This window comes from Propithecus coquereli, unplaced genomic scaffold (genome assembly GCF_000956105.1).
Source record: "Propithecus coquereli isolate 6110/MARCELLA unplaced genomic scaffold, Pcoq_1.0 Scaffold121, whole genome shotgun sequence".
In the NCBI taxonomy this organism is placed as follows: Eukaryota; Metazoa; Chordata; class Mammalia; order Primates; family Indriidae; genus Propithecus; species Propithecus coquereli.
In genome coordinates, this window is record NW_012136192.1 from 2,087,467 (window position 1) to 2,102,294 (window position 14,828).

Sequence of the window (14,828 nt, forward strand, 5' to 3'; positions counted from 1 at the left end):
AGAAAAAATTAGCCGGGCATGGTGGGGCATGCCTGTAGTCCCAGCTACTCGGGAGGCTGAGGCAGTAGGATTGCTTGAGCCCAGGAGTTTGTGGTTGCTGTGAGCTAGGCTCACGCCATGGCACTCTAGCCCGGGCAACAAAGTGAGACTCTGTCTCAAAAAAAAAAAAAGTACTTGCCATAAAATTCATACAAATTTTGTTATATGAACAACTATGAATAAAAAGTGCTTATGTGAAGCCTGAGTCAGAGGCTTTGTGCTTCCCTAGTAGCCATACTTTTTATGCCATGTGACAACAAATTCTTAATATATCTATCTTTGCCCAGTAGGCTGTTCGCTTCTGGAGGGCAGGGAAGAAACCTGCTCATCCTTATAGCCCCAGTGACAGGCTCATAGCAAGTGGGGTCAATAAATATTTGATGCATGGATACAGTCCACTGATGTATATGCTACTGCTATACCACTGAGTAAAAATATTCGAAAGTGGTAGACAAGTTTAATTATAATTGAGGATCAGAAAAGACAATCTTCAGATGTGATAGTCCACGATTACCCTAAATGATTCAGAAATACATGTACAGAAATTTAATGTTATCAGGAAAAAATATTTAAATGGCTCCAAAGTGACTAAATAACCAGCACTACTAGCCCTTCTCACCAATATTCTCATATCCAAGTAACTTACAAAGATCTATTCATATATTTGGTAGCAGGTAATAATTGAATTATTTTGATAATTTGAACAATTTTGACTAGTTTATTTTCTAAATAAATATTTCTTTTTTTTTCAAGGTCAATTTTTTATTGTGGTTAATAAATATTTCTAAATAGCAGGAGTGATACGTAAACTTATTCAAATCCACGATGTGGCAGTTGGATAAGACTTTGTATCAGGTAAGCATTCTGTACTTTACAATATTCTTTGATACTGATTCCCCAATTTGCTTTTCAAACAAATCCCATGAGCCTTATGTTTCTCTTCAGTTTTTACAGTTGATGAAATTGTAGAGGCTCAGAGAGCTCTAAGTCACACAGTAGCAGAACTAGGACATAGACACAAACCAGGGTCACTATTCTTTCATACAGACTACACAGACCCACTTTGAAATTCCAGCTTGCTCATGCACTAATTGGATTACCTGTGTGTCTCTGAGAAAGTTACTTAAACTCTGAGTCTCAGTTTCCTAATCTACAAAACACATAATATTAATACCTGTCTCAATAGTTTGTTAAGAGTTAACATGCACGAACCCTCCAGCTCCATGTCTAACACATTCTGGGTACACCATAACCATAGTCCTCTCCCCACCCCGCCAACCTCTAACTCTCTGTTAGTTCTCTATCGCCATAACAAATTACCACAAATTTAGTGCCTTCAAACAACACAAAATTTACCACCTTACAGTTCTATAGTTCAGAAGTCCCACATGGGTCTTATTGAGCTAAAATCAAAGTGTCGGCAAGGCTATGTTCCTTTAGCTCTAGGGGAGAATCTGTTTCTTTGCTTTTCCAGCCCACCCACACTCCTTGGCTCATGGCTCCCATCTTCAAAGCCAGCAACATAGCATATCTTGGATTCTGCTTCCATTGTCACATCTCTTTCTCTGACTCTCTTCTTCTGCCTCCCTCTTCTACTGTTAAGAACACATGTGATTAGAGTGGGCTCACCTGGATAACCCAGGATATGCTCCCTATTTTAAGGTTAGTTGATCAGCAACCTTAATTCCACCTACAAGCTTAATTCCCTTTACCATGCAACCTAACATATTCACAGGTGCTGGGAATTAGAATGTGGGCATTGTTGGGGGGACATTATTCTGTTGACCATACTTCCCACTCCCCCCAGCTGCTTCTTCCACAAAGACTTGGGTCTAAGGAAAAGGCACTAATTTGGATTCATTCTTGCAATTTGCCTGAAATTTGGTAACTGTATAGGATGAAAAATTAATGTGCCATTATAATAGAGATAATCTATTATATGATAAAAAAGAAGTTGCTAGAGATCTCATGGAAAGTAATTTAAGAAAAAAGCAACTGTATGGACTGAACTATGTCCCTTTCATTCATATGCTGAAGCCCTAACTCCCAATGTGACTGTATTTGGAGATTGGGACTCTGGGGAGGGGACTGGTATTAGATCAGGTCATGGGTGTAGGACATGGTTTTGATGGAACTGGTGTCTTTGTAAGAAGAGGAAGAGATACCAGAGATCTCTCTTGTTCTGTGGGCACACAGAGAAGAGGCCATGTGAGGACATGGAGAGAGGGTAGCCATCTAGAAGCCAGGAAGAGAGGCCTCACCAGTAACCAACCCTGATGGCACCTTGATCTTGGACTTGTGGTCTCTAGACTGAGAAAATAAATTTCTGTTGTTTAAGCCATCCAGTTTGTGGTGTTTTGTGATGGCAGCCCTAGAAGACTAATACAGCAACCAAATTTGGGAAGGAAGTTGGTTTGACCAAAAAGTTAGTATTTGTTAATAAATCTAAATAAAGGGTACTAGAGGCAGAGAGAATTCTCTATCTCGCTAAATAAAAGTAAAACACCAGGAAGGTGATGAATTTCAAAGTACTTTATGCAATCCCAGAGGATTTGCTGTTAATATCCTAATGAAATGCTGAAAAACATGCATCATGCCTACGTTATACCTGTCATTGGTTAAACAGGGGGAGGGGGAAAGAGTTTGATGTTGTATGTCTAGATCTGGATGTTTTATTCATTTCAGTGGGCTTTGCCATTCTGAATAACCCAAGCCAGCTGGCTGGCCTTTCGTTTAAATGACAATTTCTCATACAGCACTTCATATTCCTACACCTCTTTGTAGGTATTTATAGAAAATCTCAAGCAAGCTGTCTCAGGCTCATGATCAATGCAACCTCTCTGCTCCTATCACAGGGCTTTTGACTGGCCAGAGAGTGGCATAAGCGTAGGTTTTGGCTACTGGTTTCTATTTTCAGCTGTGCAAATGCTGCCATTTAAAACTCCTCCATTGGCAAATAGCAATAGTATGAAATGAGGGGAGGCAGGGGGAACTATTAATAACATCTGTTAGGCACTCACCATGTGCCAGGTATTTTGCCAGGGGCTTTACACCTCTAATTTCATTCAAATCTCAAAACAATCTGGGGAGATAAAAATTATTGTCCTTATTTTAGAATGAGAATGGGGGTATAGAATATTAAAATAACTTACTACTACCAAGGACACACTCAAAAGAGGTGGCATGAACATTAGAACCCAGGTTTGTCTGAGACTAAAATCCTTATTTTTTTCCTATCAATTTCTTCCCCAGATTTCCAACAATAGCACTCATTCACTTATAAATATTTATTTAGTTCCTGTGAATACTAGGCACTGTGCTAGGTAATGAATATTCTAAACCAGCTATCACATAGATGGTTACAGCTTTGAAATCCAATCTAGTGATTTCAGTACCTTACAACATATTCATAGCTAAGAAGTGTTTGGGGGCAAAATATTAAAAAGGTCCATATTTCCTTTTTTAAGTACGCTGTTGGCTTCTTCATTATAGTCTCATTAAGAATGAAAGCATTTAGTACTGTGACTAGAATACGGTATAGTCAGTTAATATTTGCCATTTTGATTGAATTACTGTTATAAACAACTCAAAACAAAGTAAGACAAATAAATCAGTCATGCACTATATATAAAAAAAAGAATGAAAGGCTCTGTCAGGATTCTTACACGTGTAAAAGATAGTGAGGTGCCTATGTGCATTCTCCTTATCTAATCTGAAATTAGTTGCATAGAAATTGCCCTAACACCTCATCAAGTGAGCTTTAGCCTTATTAGTTTGTCAGTATACATTTCCTCGCTCATGGAGAATAAATCAAAGCAGCCAAATTAATGAGATCTTCAGAGTGAGGGCTCTGAATAGTGCCTACTAAAGTGAAGCTAAAATAATCTGCCAAGGATTTAGGAAAAGCCAAAAGTAAGTGGCTTTTTATTTTCAATTCAGAAACCATCCCTTCCTCTCCACCCTCCTCTCTTCAATCTCCCTAATTTCTAATTGCATTAGAATTACCTAATATGGGTTCTGCTTGAAAATTAAGTTAAGGCCTAAGAAATCATAACCTCAAATTCTTCTCTTGTGTTTTCTTTTTCTTTATTTTATAAATGAGATGATACAACATAACTGAAGCTTTTAATTAATATAGTCGCTGACAATGATAAATTTTATTCACATATAGGCTATGCTCCATTCTTCCCTACCCAGGAATGCCCTAACTGGCTATCTTACCCCAAGTACAAGATAGTCACTTTTGGTTATTAATGAACTCTGACTGGAGATAAATGAGAAAAACCATGTCTACTGGAAATTAGTTATGCTTTAGAGTCATAAAAGCAAAGCTCTCAAATACTGAACATCTCATAAGAAATTAGGGGTGGTCTCATTATTTATTTTGTGATTCCAACCTAACAGTTGCATTATTACTGTTCATAATGGCAGAGTTCCTGTGTTAGCAATATGCTCTAGAAGACCAAGATTGCGTAGATAGGGCTCAGTACTATCCACAGTTTCAGGCATCCCCTGGGGGCCTTGGAAAGTATTCCTCCATTCCGGATAAGGGGCCACTACTGTAATTGTCACAGCTCTTCTTTCTGGACCTAGACTGGCTATGGGTCTTGGATGAATTTGCTTGAATTCTCTCAGGCCTCCCAGACTCTCCCTGGGAGCTCCAGGCACCAGAGCCAATGAAGAGCTCAGGCTCTGACCCGTCCTGCTCCTGGGGGTTGGGGGTAGGGGGTCGCTTCTCAACTTGCACCACAGCACGGGGCGGGGCGGGAGAACTGTCTAACTCTGTCCTAAGACATGTTCCCTTCATTCAAATTCATTTCTTTTTTTTTTTTTTTATTTCAGCAAATTATGGGTGTACAGATGTTTAGGTTACGTGTGTTGCCCTTGGTTCCCCCCCCTCGAAGTCCGTGTTTCAAATATGTCCATCCTTCAGGTAGTGCGCATTGCACTCCTTGTGTATACAAATAGCCCCTCCCCTCCTCCCTCCTCCCCCCTCCTCCCGCCGCCCTCCCCCTTCCCCAGCATCCAATAGATGTTGTTCTGATATGTGCATTTATGTGTTGATTAGTTAATACCAATTTGATGGTGAGTACAAATGGATCCCGTTCTGCTGCTCTTGTGGTGCCCCACTTCGGATAATGGGCTTAAGTTTAATCCAGGAAAGTGTAAGAGGTGCTAATTTATAAATTTGGGACAGAAAGACATTAACAACAATAACTAATAATAAAATGGAACAATTATAACAATACACTGTAACAAAAATGAGAATGTGGTCTCTCTCTCTCTCTCAAAATATCTTACTGTACCACGGATAACTGAAACTACGGAAAGCAGAACTGGGCATGCGGGGGCCTACTGTATAACAAAACCTTTAGCATATACACGTACTATTTTACATCTCAGTTATACGATTCTTAACTATTTGATGGATTAAAAAATCATGAATTTATCTCAACTGGGACAGTTAAACTGGAATAAATTTGGCATTGGCACAACTCTTACTTGAAAAAAAAAAAAAAAGAAGACCAAGATTGTAAAGATGTGGCATGTATCTTGTATGATACTTCTCCCTACCCCTGCACCATGGCAGACATCTCTAATTGATCAAGGCATACATCAGTGAAGTTGAATATGGCCTCAGAATTTTTCTCAAAATAACACGAGACAGCCATTATGAACTGACAGAGTTAGTGTGAGTTGAAATCTATTTGCCTTCCTTGCTCCAGAGAAAAACTTTTTTTCTATTGAAAAATCACACAGACCTCCCCAGGTTCTACTGATAAGCATTTGTAATGTTCTTATAATACTTCCTATGTAATGAAGAACAGGATTTATAACATGAGGAACAATATCTCTGATTTTAGGATCCGATATAAGGATATATCAACCTAAATGAATGCATGGAGAATTATAAGCCAAGTTTAAGTAACTTTTTAAAAACAAATGATTTTATCTATTTGAGAAAATCACTAACAGTATAATTGAATATTCAAATCAAGCATGTGACATTGAAATTTCGTATTGTGTATATAGATGTCTGGATTATGTATCCACACTACATATATCCTAACCCACATTGTGAAGCAGCATCTGGCAGCATCCTCTAGGATGGTTCCCAGTGATCCACACCTCCTGGTATTCACATTCGTGCGTAGTCGCCTCCTACACTGTACCAGCGTTGGTCTGTGTGACCAACAGCATATGACAGAAGTGATGGTGGATCAGTCACTCCTGAGACTGGTTATAAAAGACACTGCAGCTCTTGCCTTTGTCTCTCTCGTCCCTTGCTTTGGGGGAAGGCAGCTGCTATATCATGAGCATCCCTGTGTGTCTGTGATGTGGAGAGGAGCTGAAGCCTCCTGCCAACAGCCTCAGGAGTGAGTTGGAACAAATATTCCGGCCAGCCCACTAAGCCACTGTTCAATTCCTAGCCCTTCTAACAGCTTCACCACAATTCCAGGAGACCCAGAGAGAGACCCAGAATAAGTCAGTGAAGCCATACGTGGATTCTTGATGCTCTGAAACTGAGTGAGAAAATAAATGCTGTTTTAAGCTGTAAACATTTGGAGAAACATATTATGCAGAAGTAGAGAATTAATACAAGTATGATCATTGAACACAGTGAATCTGAATCTTTCAATAGAGAGATAATAGAGTTCAATGAAAGCAGCTAGTAGCTGTATCTAATTCATAAAATTTAAATTCAGTTTTACTAACAAACTTGGTAACTCTCATAACAATTTTGTTACATTATGTAACATACATATAAAGTATATGAACTTTTACAGTGGAGTCATACCAAAAGCTACTATAAATCTGTAATAGTGTACAGTTTCAAAGGGAAGACAAAAAATTGGGTGGAAAAATGGTCAAGTTAATCAGATAATTTCATTTATAGCATCCTCATGATAACAGACATTTTGTCATTAAATTTAAGAGTGCTGCAGCCCTCTTTCTCAGGAAAAAATAAGAAAAAATTTCCTACAATGCCCTGATACATCACACACACACACAGAGACATACACGTGGCAAATGAGTAACCCTGCCCACATGCATACATGAATACATACATTGATACACACACATAGGCACACACAGACATATATATTTATTAGTTCTATGAAACATTGGCTCTAGCAATGCCAACACTAATTAAATTTGTTTACACCAGATAAAATGCTTTCTTCTCTTGCATCAGAACTTAAGTAGATGACAAAGTATTATTAGATGTGCAATGGACATGTGGATGGATAAAAATATTCAATGAGGAAGGACTATGTTTGTCTGGTCTCTCTTGGGACAGCACTGGCAGTTATTCCCTTGCCTGAGGCTTGGCTTCCATCAGATGTAACAATTCAATTTCTGGGAAGACAGTGACAGATGCCAATTTCAGGGAAGAGATTATATGTATACAGACTGTCACCTCCTCTGGTGTTCTGGGAAGGTGACTTCAGTCACTATTCTTTTTAAGTAGAGGTGAGAGAAACAAAGATCTGAGTTTACTACTTGTTATTTCTTGCCTTCACAGTATCATCTACCTGGTAAATGAACCACTCTCACCTCAAAAGCTAACACATGCTATCCAGGCTAAAAATTTTGATTGGGGTAGTAAGAGGATGAAGATTAAAAAAAAATTAAAAAACACCCAAAACTATTTAATAAATAGGTCCCAAAAGACACGGTGTTTGCTCATGCAAACTTTACTCATCTGGCAACACTGCCAAACTGAATGTAGCTGGGAACCACGAAGAAACCCCCACCAAAATGTTAGAGCAAGGAGAGGGAGTGAAGATGGCTAACCTTTGCTGAAAGTGTCTACTTTGGGCCAGATGCTATGATAGGCTCCACATACATAAATAAGCTCATTCATTCTGGAAAGGAACCTTATGAAGTGCTAATATACTTTCCATTTTATAAATGTGGAGATTAAAGCCCAGAGAGGTTATGTAAATGTGCCTAAAGTTGTTCAGCTATTCCGTGGAGACACCAGCATTTTAATCAAAGTTTCTCCAAGTCCAAAGCCCATGCTCTTCTTTCCTTAGAGCAGATGGCCTTCCTGTAATCAAATCCACCTGCATCAGAACTTACGTACTTGACTCACATAAGCACTCCGGTGGATCCACAGTCAAGAACTATTTGAAAACAATTCAAATTAGCCTGATTATCTGGCGTCCTGTCCTCTTCAAGTAAGAAACTCCTGTGGAAGAGGGTGTAGCGAAAAAGAGGAGAATGGGGACAGGAGAAGATGGACAGGCACACTGAGAGGAGCGAGAGATGAATGCTTTGTCTCTACTCTGGTTTATACAGCTTAACATCCCCTGGAGAACTTACTGTATTATGTACAACAGCGGATGTTCTTGAGGATTTTGTTTAGTGGCCTCCGTATAAGAAGGCAGGGAAGTATATAACACATATTAAAGTAAGACTTTCATCAAGAACAGCCAACCAAACTAAGTCTTGATGCTTGAATGGGGTTAAGTTCTAACAAACAACCTAATGAGGCAAGCACCCCAGTCCTCCATGAGGCTGGATAAAGGAAGCACTGCTATATTGTTAGATTTTCTTATTTTTACTCTTTGACCTTTCTAATCGCCAGGAGATAACTACTTATTCTTAGGACTAAGTTTCTATTCTGCTATTTTAAAATGGATAAAGTATAGAGTTCTACCTAAATCAAGATCTGTTTAAAATATCTTTCTTGTCGGCCGGGTGCGGTGGCTCACGCCTGTAATCCTAGCACTCTGGGAGGCCGAGGCGGGCGGATTGTTTGAGTTTAGGAGTTTGAAACCAGTCTGAGCAAGAGCGAGACCTCGTCTCTACTAAAAATAGAAAGAAATTAATTGGACAACTAAAAATATATAGAAAAAAAAAATTAGCTGGGCATGGTGGTGCATGCCTGTAGTCCCAGCTACTTGGGAGGCTGAGGCAGAAGGATTGCTTGAGCCCAGGAGTTTGAGGTTGCTGTGAGCTAGGCTGACGCCATGGCACTCACTCTAGCCCAGGCAAAAGAGTGAGACTCTGTCTCAAAAAAAAAAAAAAAAAAAAATGTCTTTCTTGTCACAGTCAGCATACTACTGACATAAGGAGGCAGAGGTGGAGCAGCATGGGTGTGTGTGGGTGGTGGCTTTGGAGCCAGACAACCCTGCATATGTATCTTGGCTCTGCTGTTTTACTACAGTATGACCTTGATGAGTTTAGCTTCTTTAACACTTTCTCCAAGTGTAATGGTGAGGCAAGGATACCCACCATTGCTCTTTGGGGAACAAATTCATCTCATCATCTCTTTCTGTTTTCCTTATGCGTCAAGATTAAGGTCAAGGAAGAGGACTGATGGGCTTCCAAACACACCCTGTGGGGTATATTTCTGAGAGGAGCAAAGGGGACAGGATAAATGTAGCATCTTTTTCTATTCCTTCCACAGGCACTGTGAGTTAGGTCTCAAGGCTGCCAAGGGGCTTGTTGACTCTCTTTAGTCTCCTCTTGGATGCTGTTTTCTCTTGTAGTAAGAGTCCAGCCCAAGGCTATTGTTCCACTTTGCGAGGAACAGTGGCTAAAGCCACTGGGCACCAGGCAATGAGACAAACCGACTCTCTGGCTGGCCATCTCTTGCTCACTCTTTTTTCTTTGCTATGGGCAATTGTGCCCTTAGTATCCTTTTCTCAGAAAGCACTAACTAGTTCTGACATTTAGCTTATACTGATAGACTGCTAAGCTTAGGTAAAGGAGTTCTCCAAAGGGTCCAGCCTCCTTTACTAACATCTTTTAAAGGCCTTTGAATGTAGAACTCTAGTTAATAATGAGTGCTGGTTTTCCTTCTTTTGATCATGCATTTCTTTTGGGGACCCTCTAGGAGACAGGCACGGCTGAAGGCAAGATGCAGCCCACTAGCATCGTAATACCATCCTAATAGGAGCCCAGTGACACCTACTTTTCATACTGTTAAGAGGATTAAAGGATACAATGCATAGAAAAATACACCTAGCATATTCCTGACTGTTAAGCGCCAGATAGTGCTCAATAAATGATCATTCTTCCACTATCTTTTCCTTTATTAATTAAAAGATAATGTCCAAAAGAAAGAAACCCAACCCAAATTTGAATGTAGTTTTTCATTTTTCTGCTATTCCTATAGTACAGTGATTCAAACAGGAACTAAATATGATTAACCTAGTATATCAGAGAGCAAGTTTCCTTACAGAAGAGAGAAGATTCTGGAAGTGAATAGTGTGGTATTAAATGTAATCTGCACATGGAATTCCTGGGTCCTCTACTCCAAAAGTTCCTTTCTCCTCCACAAGTTATAAACAATACTTTTGCTTCATTAATCACTTTTTGCTAGAGACCACCAGGAAAAAATACACCATGAAAACACTATGCCAGGTTTATCCCTAGCTTTTTCTTAAATCTTTTCAAATATGAAGCTTTTGAATTCTCAATCTTTCTAATGCTCATATGATTTTTCATGTTTTTTTTTTCCCAAAATGATGGTTTCTCCACACTGTAAATTAATGATGACTATTTATTGGGTATGTACTGTGTTCAAAGTTTTATGGTAGGTGCTTAACATTTAACAACTTTATGAAGTAGGTAAGAGTCTCCTTATTTATTTATTTATTTTTTTGAGACAGAGTCTCACTCTCTTGCCCAGGCCAGAGTGCCGTGGTGTCAGCCTAGCTCAGAGCAGCCTCCAACTCCTGGGCTGGAGCGATCCTCCTACCTCAGCCTCCTGAGTAGCTAGGACTACAGGCATGAGCCACCATGCCCAGCTAATTTTTTTTATATATATATATATATTTTTAGTTGTTTGGCTAATGTCTTTCTAATTTCAGTAGATATGGGATCTCGCTCTTGCTCAGGCTGGTCTTGAACTCCTGAGCTCAAACCATCTGCCGGCCTTGGCCTCCCAGAGGGCTAGGATTACAGGTGTGAGCTACCGTGCCCGGCCAGAGTCCTCTTATCTTATGATGACAAAACTGAGGTTAAGAGAGATGTAGGAACATGTGTAAAGTCACAGGGTTTGAGAATCAAGAATCTGGATATTGCTTTGTAAAATATCTGCACATCTGAAAGGACAGCAATGACATGTCTCCCTTTTCCTCCCCAAATGCACACCAAGTGTAATATACAAGGGAGTCTCCTAGGATCTTAGGAGTCTGTTGGGATTCCCCTTTGTGTACTCATAATGTCAATTCTGACAGGAAAGGAGTTACCCAGAACATAATAGAAGTATATCACACTGCTTTGTTCAGGGTAAAACTAACCAGTGCCACAGCTAGAAAATGTATTCCTGTTCAAGCTTTCAAAGATAGGTCTCTATCAGTGACAGTCTAGTGCAGTAGAAAGGTCCTGGGGGTCAGAAGACCTTGACTCTAGTTTTGGCTTGGTAACTTAGCAGCTGTGGATTTTCTGGCAACTACTCAAGCCTCTTATTTTCTTCATCTATAAGTAGGAAAAATGATAGTTACACATACCTCCAGGGGTTGTTCTGAGAATCCACTGAGATAAGGTTTGTTTATATACTGTCTTATTTATCTATTAAGTTATTTATTGTCTGTTTTTCCTCACTATTATGTAAATTCCATGATATTAGGGAACTAGTCTATATATTTCACCACTGTAGCTCCAGGGCATAGAACATTGCCTGGCAACAGCAAATACTCAAAAAATATTTGCAGACTGAATCAACTGTGTGCATTGTAAAGCATTAAAAAAATGTTGATTACTATTAGTATTATTGCTAAGAATTTTTAAGACATACAAAATAGATTTTTCATTAGAAACTAACTTTTCATAAATATTAGTACTATTAGCCAGACAAGTGAATTCAGGCAGTCAGCATTTAAGTTCAAATGATGATCCTGTTTTCATTTTTTGATGTTTCCCTGGAAATTATTACCAGGTTTTTCCCCACATGATATCTGATATTAGCATTTAAATCACATGAATTGAAAATGGTGAGGCTTCATTTCTTGTTACTAATTTTTGTAACCTCCAAGAAGGTTTCTTGGTTTTGCTGATTATTCTGCAACTTCCAGGTTCTCTCCAGATGTGAAGAAAATTGCTTACTTGGTTGAGACGCTTGTACTTACTTGATGAAGTACTTGATTCCATCTGCTGTGTAAGCTTCCTCCCACCCATAAGGTAAACCTAGAGTGAAAGGAAACCAAAAATACATTTAATAAGATGATGAAGATAAATTTATTTCCTGGACACAAACCTCCCCCATCTTTACAATTATTTTAAGTACATTTCTTATACAAAATAATTTTTCAGAAAGGGAGAATTAAGACAGTTCAGATAAGCTTTCATACTCAGCATCTTTAGAACACAATAAATAAGTCTTGAGCAGTTAACAATCTGCTTTAGTTGCAATAACTGGATTATGACTTGTCATTTACATGTGGTGAACATTTTTGTCAGCAGAATTCAAGCAAAAATTTGTGTTGCAGCGGATGGTTTTTGCCTGGAGGCAGAAGGACGGACAAGATGGCCTCTGCTTGTCTATTCTGGCTCAAAGTTTCTTTAATTGGCTCCCTTTACATTCTTCCACTAAGCTCCACAGGGAATCATACATGAGTGCCAGATCAGCAGGGGTTTGAAAGTAGCTTTTGGACAAGACAAAATTCCTTATTAAGTTTGAAAGTTTAGCAAAGTGATTTACAATGGATTGTGGCATTTTACTTTGATAATTAAGAATTTTGTGCACTAAACATAAACGGCCAAACAATTTGCTAAACTTAGCTTCCATTTCTGTAATGGGATTGAGAATAGTTGGCTCTAAAGAGATGGGGATTGACGTAAGCAAGCAATACTTGGCTATATTTCTGTAAAGGAGTACATTTTGGCCTTGATCATTTCAAGAGATCAGCCTCATGTTGAGGAAGCCACATTCTCTTATGTTCTCATTTGGGCTGGTACCCCTCTAGAACACAATGGTTTCCACCCCTCCGCTCCATCCCTGAGTACTGCTAAGGATTTTAATTGACCTTTTGGATCAGTTCTTTGACACCGGCTTACCATGGATCAAGTAGCCTACTTCTTTGGAAAGTAACTGAGCTTGAACAAAAAATCACCGACTTTTATTTCCCCAAGTCTTGGCGAGGGGCACAGCAAAAGTGCAGGAAGAGTAACTTCCTGAATGAAATAAACCCTTACTCTATCCACATTTGTTTGTTAGAGAATAGTCTTTGAGGAGCAGCTCTAAGGATGTTGATTTATTTTGTAATTAAGAAAAACAAACAAACAAAAAAAAACAAGCTTTGCTGTATATTTATTTCCAGTCTTTTAACAAAAGTTGTATAAAATAAGATCTTGGGAAAAATTCCGTATTATTTTCTTTCTATTCTCTCGTCGTGAATGCATGTTCCTATTCTAAGTAGAAAACAAGCACTTCTGAGAACTCAGCATAAGCAAATGACTGGAGTCTCAGGAGCTCTTGAAGTGACTCTCTACATACATCTCCTCTAGTGCCCACGGCTGACACATGCTTAGCCAGACAGGTCATGACAAACTGCTGCTGCGCCACCAGTTCAAGTGGATTTATTTTCTGTCTTCACACTTTCTGTATCTTTTTTATAGATCACTTCATTCATCACTGACAAGTGCCTCACCTGCAGGCAAGAATCTGATGACTGCACATAAGAACCTTGCTTTCATGACAAAAATGTTCAGAAATACCAGGATTTCTGATCAATAAGCAAAGATAGCTAAAAGTTAAGTACAAAATTATTCTAATATGACTTTTTGTCTAATAAGTGACTTATCTGTCTGACCAGCACAATTACATCTATCTTCTAATTTCTTTAATTCATAGATATTTTTTAATAAAAAGGAAAGAAAAATGTATACTTTAAAGATAGTATCTTTTAATCCACAGGATCATTTGAAAATTGATATTGACATCAGATTACCATATCCCCTGTGCCATCAGAATAGAATTTCTGCCTTAATTATTTCCTTACAATTAGTAAACAAGAATTATAACTTCACGACAGACTTATAAAGTTACTAATTCATACGTATTTAAGTCACAAAGGTTATTTAAGGAATATAGGCATAAAGATATCCCTGCGTATTGAATTTATACGTGTATATATATATATATAGTTTATTTTAGGATACATTCTTTGTTCTGAGAAAATGTTTCTTTTTAGGAGATTGAATAGTTGCTTATTTTTCATGCAGTTAATATAACCTGCAAAAGACAGACTTTGAGACTACACTGAAAGTACTTAATCATTTAGTGATAGTCCAGTAATAGAAAACACAATCGCTCTCCAATTATCAACTGAAAAACACAAATAGCTTATTTTATACAAAAAGAACACTTGATTTCCACAAGGTAATATGATTATGATAGACTCAGTTTTCCATTAGTAAAGGCTTTCATTTCTTTATAATAAGTGATTTGGATGTAATTATAATTTTATCTAAATACATTTTAATAATTATTGCTCCAAATATTAACATATTTCTACATTTCCCATATTTTTATACTTGTAAATATATAATGCTTCTATTTTTCCTTTTCTTTTCATATATTTTTTAAAACTGTTATGATAACTATAACCACCTGTAATTTGTTTCTGATTGGAAGTGTTTGTCTGTGAACCCTCACATAACATTCTTTCCATCAGAGATCATCTGTTTCCAATCAACAACTTTATGGTGATGACTCCAAAATCTGCATGAGTATCATGCCAGAGTAACAGCCTTAAACATATTCATCTTAGAATACTGGCTGTCACCTAAAACTCAACATATCCAAAACCAAACTCATCACATTTCCA

General features: G+C 38.3%; 1 protein-coding gene across 1 annotated transcript in view; it reads right to left on the bottom strand.

Annotated features, from left to right (window-relative positions):
• STXBP4 (syntaxin binding protein 4) overlaps nt 1-14,828 on the bottom strand; it is a 164,155-nt gene that overhangs the window by 6,922 nt on the left and 142,405 nt on the right. The window contains exon 15 of the mRNA XM_012665676.1: nt 12,129-12,186. Coding sequence (XP_012521130.1) covers nt 12,129-12,186 — 58 coding nt within the window. The remainder of the gene's footprint in view (nt 1-12,128; nt 12,187-14,828) is intronic.